Raw genomic sequence first — 10,764 nt, forward strand, 5'->3', positions numbered from 1 at the left:
AATACTAGAATTTCTGTATATTAGAATTTCTGTATATTGTACTGAGCATGATTATGATGCTGTGGAAAACCTATGCTATTATTTAATATGAGGATAAAAATGCACAAAACTGTATTTTCCTTTTTTTTTTTTTTTCTTAAGAAACCACCTGCAATCGCTGTTCGACCTGGATCAACACTAATTCCAATTAATAACATTAATCATCTCCCTGAACGTGATGATGATTATGGATATGAGTGCCTTGAAGGAAAAGACTGTGCTAGCTTCTTTTGTTGTTTTGAAGACTGCCGCACAGGATCTTGGCGAGAAGGAAGAATACACATCCGTATTGCAAAAATTGACTCCTATTCTCGAATATTCTTTCCTACTGCCTTTGCATTATTCAATCTTGTTTATTGGATTGGCTATCTTTATCTATAAATTTCAGATTTGACAAACTCAGAAAAAAATTCTAATTGAATAGTCATTAATACTTTTAACTGAGCAATCAAAGATTAGAGTTGGTCCAAAATTACTTAAATTATAATGCTTTAAAAATTCGAAACAATGAGAGGAAATATGATGATGTAGTCTCCCTCTTGTGATCAACTACAGAACTGATAGTGGTATTTTGAAGAGAAAATTTAAAAATAAGATTTATCTTTCCTTAACACACATACACACAGTTTTTTCCAGCTATAAGAAAATGCAGAGTCAAGAGGCTATGTTATTTAACTGGACAGTTCTACATAAGCTTTCAGTTTTAATCCTTAACGATAATGCAGAAGGATTTTTGTAGCATCTCTTACACCTTTACAAAGAAAGCCTTAATAAAGTGGGATTAGTTAGTCTCATCCATTTCATCCATAAGGTGATGATTTTATTAATCCCTGATTTTTTAAAAAGTTGAAATGTAACATTTCCCTTTTCAATCTGCAGTATTTTAAAAAGCATGATTAAGTCATAATTAATCAATTCAGATTTATACAGAATGCAAATGTTAGAGCAGCAAGAAATGGATATATCAAAACACCCAAGGGTAATTCTGAGCTTGTCTTATCCTGACTGTTGATAGAGGCTTTTGGCTTTCAGCCTTAGATTATGTTTATGTCTGTGCTTAATTTCCTGTTACTTCACTGTTGTGAGTTCCCGGAAGTTGTCTGAGAGGGCTACAACTTTCAAAAATTCTTACCCGGCTGCCATTCTTGCTGATTTAATGGAAAACAGACTGGTGTTGGCTGAGATTCTGAGCATTAAACACAGAACTCTTCACATCCTCTCATTTGTCTGATTCATACTCAGTGCCAGAGAAAAATGCATACCTCTACTTTTGGCAGAATTTGTATCAGCAGAGTTTGGAAAACCTGTAACAGCATTGTAGTCACTGTACTCAAAGCCACTGTGTTAAATCTCCAGTCTTGAGAGTGTAGTGTGTGATCTGCTCCACTGTGCATATAGTATGATTCTGTTTGTTACTGCATATGCTGCTCACTGAGCCAAAGCCAAGTGGTATTAATTTACTGAGCCTGTGGTATGGATTGCTGAGTAATTACCTTCTTGGTATTAGTTTGTTTCTCATGGATAAGTCATGTTATGGAGAGGGAGTTAAAATATCCTTATTCATTGCAGATCCTTCTCCATTGATGCATCCCCCCAAAAAATCATAGGACCAGTTCTTCATCCTTTCTGTGGTCAGAGCTTTTCATCACTTTGGTAGCAATTCTTCAGTAGTAGCCTTTCTGGACTGCCTTCTCTGTGTTGACTTGCTGACTGGCAGCATTTGGTATCTCATTTCTATTTCTAAATCCATTGTCTTCATTATGGAAAAGTGCAGTCTTTCCTCCATTCTCAAAAAGAAACCAAGTCTCAAGTGAGCTTGCAAAAATCACTGTAAAATGAAGATATGCATTAACTAAAAGTCAGCATTACACCGAAGACCTTACAGATCTTTAAAGAGGATTAATGGGATTAGCATTTGGCTGTAGGTAAGGATGTTCAGTACTAAAGATAAAGACATGATTAATAGCTAAGAATAGAAAATGTTACATGAAAAGCCCACTCCCAATATTTCTGTTAAATGTGCTCCCTCCTCTGAATTTCTCAGAAAAGATTAATGTATATTTATATTCTAGTTTGTACCAGGCATAATAAGATATGATATGCAATACGCATTTCAGAGGAAACGCTACTGTGGTGTTCAGCCCCAAAGTGTAATAGAAAATGCAAGACTGTGCAGTCATACTGAAAAGAAGTGTGAAAGAAGATCCAATTTTAATGAAAACTTTATTTCAGTATTTCGCTGATGAAATATAGGAGTGGTTGGGAGAATCTGAAGGCCCACTCTCAAGGATGGCTGACCTTTCTGAGTACCAACTTCTGACTGGTAGACTAAGCATAGCAATGTGGCATGATTATCAGCTCTAATTTGCTATAATTTATTGGTTTTTAGAGTCTCACTTTCAGAAAATGTTCAGTCCAATGGAAACATGTCAGTTTTAATTCCATAATGTAATTTGATGCTTTTTTACAGCACATTAAACACATTCTTCTGTAGGAGGTATGAAGGTGGCATCAGCAGCATGTTGGATGTGTACTTGAAAAGTAGTCAGCTTGCTACACAATACAAGATATAGATTTTGTGAGCCTCTGAGTTTTATTAATTCACCTTTAAACAAAAGAAACTTGAAAGAACTTGGCACTTCACAAGAGGAAATACAGATTTCACAGCCTGCTCTCCTCTGGCACATCTAGTTAGCTTTTTCTATTCATGTGGTTGTCAGTTGCCAGTCAGCCTCCAGTGACTGAATTGGAGAACAGAAAACATCCAGAATTGGCAAGGGATGGATAAGAAGCCTTTCATCTCTAATTTCTATGAAACAATGTAATGGAGTATTAAACCTATTGAATGTTATGGCTGTTTGGCTTATGGATACACTTGCTTCTGTCTATTGACAAACTTTTCTGTGTACTTCATTTGTTTCTGATGAAATAATTTTAGTTTCCCATAGTACTGTGAGTGCAAATAGAAACGGAATGTAGTGAACTGTAACATGGCATGTAATAAATGTGTTATTTTAGTCCTATGTGTTTTCTTTCTAATCTGCATGTAAGCACTTGATTCCCAGAAATCTAAGTAATACTCAAAAAAATGGCAAGGAAGAGACAGTATAATTACTTGGACCTAGATGCTGCAATCATTTTTCAAACTTACGCAGATAAAAGTTTGTTTACTGTTAGCTGGGATCATAGTATTTTGGAGTCATATTATTCTGACCATCATTGCATAAGCACATGCTTAAACCTAGTCCTAGTCAGTACTGTTATTAGACCAGAATTCAGAAAACTGAGTGCTTATGTACTGTCATAAATAGTGATGCTATCGTGAATTGAGGCCATTAACACATGCTTAATTTGCACTAATTTCAATAATGAGTGTTCAGTAGCTTAAATAATTGAACACTAAGGATGTGAACCAGAGCCTTTTTCAGTAAGAGATTTTCTCACTGAAAGAGGGGGACTTAAGAGGAGAAATTGCCATAAAGGTAGAGAGGCGAAAAATTCTGGGGAAGCTGTTTTATACTGCACCTATCTTAGGCATTTCTTGAAATGTATTTTTCAAAAAAGAGATTTTTCCTTGATATTTCTGTATTAGTGTTTACCACTTGTCTGTTTAAGTAGTGAGTACAGATCAGCGTGTTATTTTTTGGTAAGGTTCTGTCTATGATTGTACCTCACTGATCTTCAGTGCATGTCTTTTGTGTCTGAATGAATCTGTTTTATGCAGTGGCAGTGCAACCAAAGCATGAGATCTGGGTAACGCATTTTATATTCACATGTTGATATGCTTCAAAGACTTTAACCTTATCCAGTTTTCTGACATTCAGAGATATGGGATTGTGTAAGACTTTGAAGGAGAATCACCTCCAACATGATTTTTATAATTTTCTGTTGTTTATCTGGTATGATAGTAAAAACAGTTGTTTAAAATTGATATATGAAGTGTGTTTTGTAATTTGTGAACACCTTTAACCTTACAATTGAAAACCCAACAGGAGGAGTCTGGATTTAAATATCTATTTGCCTAAAGTAAAACATGTTTTCTCAATTGTATTGAGAAATACAATTGGTCATCATTTCAGTTTACTGTTTCCAAATAGCTGAGAACTAGGGCAAATAAATTTTTTAAAAAATTGATTGTTAATGTAATTATTTTTAAAAATTGATTGTAGTTTCAGTTATACATTAGATATGATCTTTTATGTTTGTGAACCAATACTGTATTTTTTAGTCATTATAATAGATACAGAAAATAGAAACTAATGTAGAATTCCTCAACTGAAAAACAAAAAGCCAGGAATTAGAAATAATTACTGTGCTTTCATTCCTGAAAGAGCTCAGTGATGTCCACATGCCCCAATGAATTTGCTGACAGGGGGGAGAGACTGACTTAGACAGAGAGGTAGAATAGTCTCCAGGCTGTAGAAAAGGCCTTTGCATTGGTTCATGCCGTGGATTTGCTGCCCAAGTGGTTCAAATTGAGGAAAGTGATCTCTGGCTTCTGATTCATTTCTATCAGAAACAGTAGTTCTAATGCTGTGTTGCCAGATGAATCAAAACCTGAAAAATCATCTTAGTAAGTTAGTGTTTCAGCCAGATTGGTGGGATCATCTGACTGAAGCTGCAAGACTATGACGAAATTTTGCTCCAAGACAGGTGATGGGAGCTTGCAGCTAGAGGCAAAAGGGTGCCTTCTTATGATAGGCATATTTCATTCAGCTGAAAATCTGCTCTGAAAACTGGTGAGGAAGGAAGGAAAAGATGGGATGAGGTAAAGATTGATGGTGGCAGTGATCCCAGAATCAAGTTGCATGGAACTGAGTGAGTTATATTTAGTTAATAGATTTCTCAGTGGAATTTGTGATAATGCTCTTGATTTCCCTGCAACATAATTAAGTACTTTTAATATTAAAAAAAAAAGAAGAAAATACTGTGCATTTCCTATACATTAATTACAGACTGAATGAGGAATAAAAAGTTGTCTTGAGTGATCATAATGTCAGACAGAAAAACAGAGATCAGGTTAGATCAGCAAAAGATCATCTTTTTTCCTCCTTTTTTTATTAATGATAAACTATTTTTAAAATTAAGGAGTACTAATTCTCAGAAAGACCTAGTACCCAGGTGTCTACACTGCTGTAAGTCCCTTTGAGGGCTAAAAAAATTTGGGAGTGGAAACTTGTCTCAGACTGCTTTCAGTCATTGAATCAGAGAGTGGGTAAGGTGGATTATGATCATGCCAGGCATGAACTAGGATAGCTGGTGTACCCCAGGGAGATTGGTAACAGTTTCTGGTTAAAAGGGTGATTTCTGCCTGAGAGACTGTAATTTGAAACAGGGTATGTGCTTCCCTTCAGAAGATGGATCTGTGCTGTTATTTCCAGAAGGATGGAAAAGCATCCCTGTCCTTAATGTTTGTCTTTGCACAGGAACAGATTCATTGAGATGATTGTCCTGCTATGAAGCTCTGAGGTGTTCCCCATGTAGAGTATAGGAGAAGAGTTTTGGTTGCACTCCTGGGCAAGGTCTCTAAATCGTGTAATAGGGCTCAGTATTGTGGTTCTTGAGCTGCCTTTTGGATCTGTTACAATGCTAGTGAAAAGTCAGTAAATAATAAACTTTTGATTTTACTTACTGGTAAATCTCACTGGGAAAGCCAGAGAACTAACAAAGGCTTTAGAGGAAATCTTAGGAGACAGGAGAGTGGCTAAAAGTGATATAGCCCTTTTTACCACCGATGGGTCTTGTTCACTAGCAATATATTGTTTCTAAAAAAACTGTAAAAGCTTCATGGTATTTTAAGGGGGAAAAAAGATACGTAAAATTCTCATTCCCCTTCCCACTGACAAAACGTGCTTTGCCTGCAGATTTTGCTTATGGTACATCAACATCACTTGAGCTGTGTGAGGAGAACTACGGGGATGTAAGATGACCTGTAAACTGTTCTACCTTGTTCTTTCTCAGTTCCTTTTCTTAGTCAAGAAAAAAGAGGTTCAGAAGAGTAGGTGTGTGGCATGTGTAAATGAGGACAATTTTGCTACTGACAACAGAGGCTGAGTCCCACTATCTGACAGAATCGAGAGGGATGAAACTCTGCTTGCAGTAATAAGGCTTCTCTTTTGTAATTCTTTGTAGAAGCTACTTTTCCATACATCGCTGCATGCCTACCTGAGACTCAAAAATGTTTCAGGTTGGAAGCAATTCTTTTATGTGTTTCTGGCTTCACAGAATGATCTTTACCATAAGGGTCTGAGCCTTGCTGAATTCAAAAAGAAAGGTTTCTTCTTGAAGTTTCCTTGTCCAGGCATTGCAGGTAGGAGATGTCTTGCTGCCAAACATTGGAAAAGTGATTTTCAGTTGATCCTGCTGAAAAGGCACTGTAGGGTGTCATTGGGATTCCTTTGTCATTTAGACTTCAGAAGGTTAAATTCTGTTAACAGCAATGACCAGTACTGCCTGAACAGAAGATAAATTACTTTTGCCAATTAAATATTTCTAAACAAACCCCAAAACTGTCACTGTGGGTAGGAAATGAGGATGAGTCATTATTTCACTTCAGGTATATATTTCCCCTTAAATTGTTTTTCCTTCTTAGGAAGATGGTATATGGGAGTCTTTTGACTTATGAAATACATAGAAAATAGATGATGGTAATTTTAAACAGGCAAAGTCATGTTAGTCCCTCTGCCTCCTGATGACATAGGAGCAGTAACAATGAAGGCACTTGCCCTAGGGCTCAGATTTTCCAAGGCAGATTAATGTGGACATTTGTATATTCATAGGCCCAGTATTAGTATACAATCTGTGTTCATGCTTTAGTCATTAAAAAAAGCTTTAATGATTTTTGCATCTTCACAGTATCCTTTATCTTTCTCACTCTCGTCCACTGTGAATGCTTAGACTTTTTGTCTGAAATGAAAGGTTACGTCATTTTACCTTTAAATACAGTTTCAGTTGCTATAGAATATAAATACTTCCTTAAATGAAAATGAGGAATCAGAATCTGGCAACCTCATGGTGATTCTTATACTGAAAAATCTAATATTTATTTTTAATTACCATTTCAATTAAACAAATAACGCTGCTATAGTTTGTATTCCCCTTCATTGACATTTTATAAACAATTAAAATTCATGGTCTAAACCCAGAATTTAGAGAAATATCCTTCAAAAATAACACTTGTTGATTTGTTATGTGTCTCAGTATTTATTATATTGAATTTCCAGTATTCAAATATACTCCTAATGCAAATCTCTGTCTTGGCATCTACAGTTCACACAGTGTTTCAGTGACTCAGACTTTGCCCCTTACTAATACATTTTTTTTTTCATTCAGTATTTTAAAAAATGCTGGTATTTTTTAACTGCCTAAGTGAACATTCATGCAATGCATTTAATTTGATAGTGTTTTGGCACCAGTGGACAATGTTACAATATTATGCATCAGTGTTCCTTTTGAAGTTATTTATTAATGCCCTTGTGGATAACTTACTGCAAGAAATACAGAACATTAAGATAAGTTTTGTAACTCTCTGTGCAGCTTCTAAGGTTTATATATAAAATACATGATATTGATGCAAATTTATTCTTCCATTTCAGTTTTCCTTCCAGAAACCTCCTCAACTGGGCTAATATTATTATTATAAGTGTGCTGATATTTACAGTTCTATTCAGTTATTTGGTACTTTTCCAATAGCCTTGGAATGTAGCCATCCATTATTATATTCAATTACCTAGAAACAGCGAGGTACCCTCACAGGATTTTAATGTGATTAAGCCATGGCTTCTTCAGCTTCTCCTAAAATACAATCTTTTGTGTGCAGTACCAAAACTAAAGCATTTTTAGGTATCAAATTGATTGTTACCTGCTTCTCAGTTTTGACAGTATCTGTGTGCTTGGTTAGAGTGAAACACTGATATCAACATTTTTATATTTGACAACAATATTAATAAGCATGGCTGAACCAGAAGACTTCAGAGGTGATAAACAGATGATGTTCTTGGCTAAATCCTATATATATAAGACTTTGTGAGTGTGATAGAAATTATAATGGCAATGACAATGACATACGTATATATATCCATATGTAGACTGGAAAGCAAGATATAAAAACTTTTATATATACATCAGCTTCTGATTGTCATTTTAACAAGCTTCCACCCCCCCATAAAAATTGTGTTCTAAATGTGACCACAATGGTCCTAAAAAAAACATTTAAATTTGCACAGTAAGAATGTAGAAGTGATTCAGAAGCCTGAAATAATTATGGCTCCATTTGATGGGTCTTGTAGATTCATTTTTAATTTAACTCCTTTTTACTGAGGAAGAAAGAATACAAATGCTGTGGTTGAGATAGACATTGTTATCACTAAAGGTAAGTAAAAATATCCTCAGTTGATTTATATATATATATATATATATATATATACACACACCTATATATTGGTAGAAGCAAATTTCTTTAGTGCTGAGGAAGTTGCTGTGATTGCATTTGCAGAGTAGGTCGATTCTGCTTTATATTTTCAGAACTCTGTTGGTACCATGATAAAAGATTGACTCAGAGTTTAACATTTCTTAGTATACTCTTAGTTTTTTGATGCCTCATTTTCTTTTGTGCAGTTTAAGACATGAATGAAAAAGACCTACTTTTCAAATATTTAACCCTTTCTAAAAATTATCCCTTGAGCTTTTGGTTTAGAGCACTCCAAAACTGAGTAACTAGGCATAACTGATAAGGTTTTAAATAAACTAGATTGCTAAAGAATAGTGCAGAAAGTTCAAATATGGTTCAAGGCTAGAAATTCGTAGCCTTTTGTGGGATTTTTCAATTTATTTTCTTAAGTTTCTTGAGAGCTGGGGAGATGTAAAACAAATGGAGGGATTTCACTCTGTGGTTGTTTGGGTTTGGTTTTGTTTTGTTTTCAGCAGTATAACTCATGTAGAATAGTCCATCAGTTGCTAAAAGGTGATTTTAGTAGAGGTAAAATGAGGCTTTGAGACTGATAACAGAAATAATATTAAGAGGCTCAGAAAGAAAGTGCTCGTGGCACTCATTATCAGAAGGGGCTTGGTTGCACAAGGCTTTGGAAACAGAATTTCTGAAGTAAGATTATGGGAGAGAGCCGGATTATAAGGATTTCTAGAAGAAAACCAAAATTTCAGAAATCTCGTACCAGGAGAAGACTCACAGTGGTTTGATGGATAGGTTTTAGAGTTCATTAATGTGAATGTTGATGTCTATTGAATTTTCATGTAAATGTTGCACTAGTCCTTGTGCGTTGAATGGAAATGGGCTTGCACCCTGGTGCATGGTTCATACAGATGTTTCTGAGATGTAATCTGTAATCTTCTAAATGTAAAAATCTGAAAGCCATAGTCTTAAAAAATAAAAATAAATTAAAAACTCATCATTGAATACTACGTGTTCTGTGCAAAATGAACAGTTTAGATGTTTGTGCTCTGATGTCTCTTAAACTGATAAGAATCAAGAGAGTTTCAACACTGAACTTTGTAAAGCAGTTGTAATGCATTGTTTTTACTGTATCTGCTGTGAAGTTGATTAGTTACACTGAAAAAATAAATAGTGCCTGGTTACTTACTTTATTTTGTTATTTATTTTCTACATGCCATACATTCTGTTCTCTTTAAGACCGTGATGATAATGGTCATTCTGGGGAAAATAGTTTCATGCACTGCTTTGATAGAGAGCAATGTCTTTATTTGCTTTCATTCTCTTCCTTCCCCCCTTCTTTCCCCTCCTCTTTCCTTCCTTTGATAATAATGTAAATAGAACATTATTCATGTCATAGAAATAAAGCTCTGGAGCTAAAATCCCACTTTTATCAGCCATTTTGGTTGGGACCAGTTTTATAGCTAATAGAAGATGTCCTGCTTGTTACTGCCAGGAGAGGTGGACCTGCTCTCCCACATAACCCTTTCACTCCTGTCAGCTCCAGTGCTTGGCCAGTCCCGCTCTCTTTCCGCTTCCAGAATGCCTCATGGCCATCATGTGTGGCTCCCTCTTCTTTGTTCTGTCATTTTAGAAAAAATTGTAACATGTGCCACAGGTAAAGGAGCAGAGCTTCTGCTGAAAGCAAATATCTGGGGGGAAATCACTCCTCATTAGTTTCCTCAAATACATTCTGTTCTTTGGCTTTACTGTCCCGCTGGAGGATCTGCCTGTAAGCGTCACCTTCCTCATGTAGTCAGTCCCACAAAATGTTTTTAATTCATTCTTAATGAATTAAATTCCACTGAGTGTGGAAAGGTGATGAAGGAGGGATACAGTTAACACAAAAACCCTGGGAAAGGGGTCAAAGATGTTTTAAGTCTCTGATAGTTCTGGAAAATGCAACAGATTTCTGCACTTTTAAACGTCCTTTTCAGATTAAAGTTAGGGATCCCAGCAATACCTACATTCCCTTTAGCATTGTATGTTCTTTTTCCCTGGTAACTACCTCCGATATTGTCTGGCCAGCTGTTACTTAAATTATTAAGATTACTTAAGGTATAATAGAATCTATTTATGTTTTTTTTTTTCAAACTGTTTATGTCCTGTTCATTGTATGAACAGTAAAAAGAACTCTGATATTTCATAACACCAAACCTCTGAGTGCATAATGTTCAGAATGGCTTTTTAGGTAAAAAGAATCAAACCTCTAGCTTCCACAGTACTAAAGTCGTTGATGAATGTAGGAATTAAGGAAAGCCTTTATATACAGACTGCAA

General features: G+C 35.5%; 1 protein-coding gene across 2 annotated transcripts in view; it reads left to right on the forward strand.

Moving 5' to 3' along the window:
• Positions 1-9,620, forward strand: part of GABRG1 (gamma-aminobutyric acid type A receptor gamma1 subunit) — a 62,574-nt gene extending 52,954 nt beyond the window's left edge. The window contains exon 10 of one of the 2 annotated variants that reach the window (XR_001873266.1): positions 142-241. Coding sequence is in view for 1 of the 2 variants with exons in the window: in XM_017805649.1 (XP_017661138.1) it covers positions 142-420 (279 nt within the window). In the remaining variant the exon portion in view is untranslated. Of the gene's footprint in view, positions 1-141 lie in introns of both variants that reach the window. The other variant, XM_017805649.1, reaches the window with a different exon arrangement.
• The last annotated feature ends 1,144 nt before the right edge of the window (positions 9,621-10,764 follow it).

This window comes from Lepidothrix coronata, unplaced genomic scaffold, assembly GCF_001604755.1.
Source record: "Lepidothrix coronata isolate B3197 unplaced genomic scaffold, Lepidothrix_coronata-1.0 Scaffold0, whole genome shotgun sequence".
Lineage (NCBI taxonomy): Eukaryota > Metazoa > Chordata > Aves > Passeriformes > Pipridae > Lepidothrix > Lepidothrix coronata.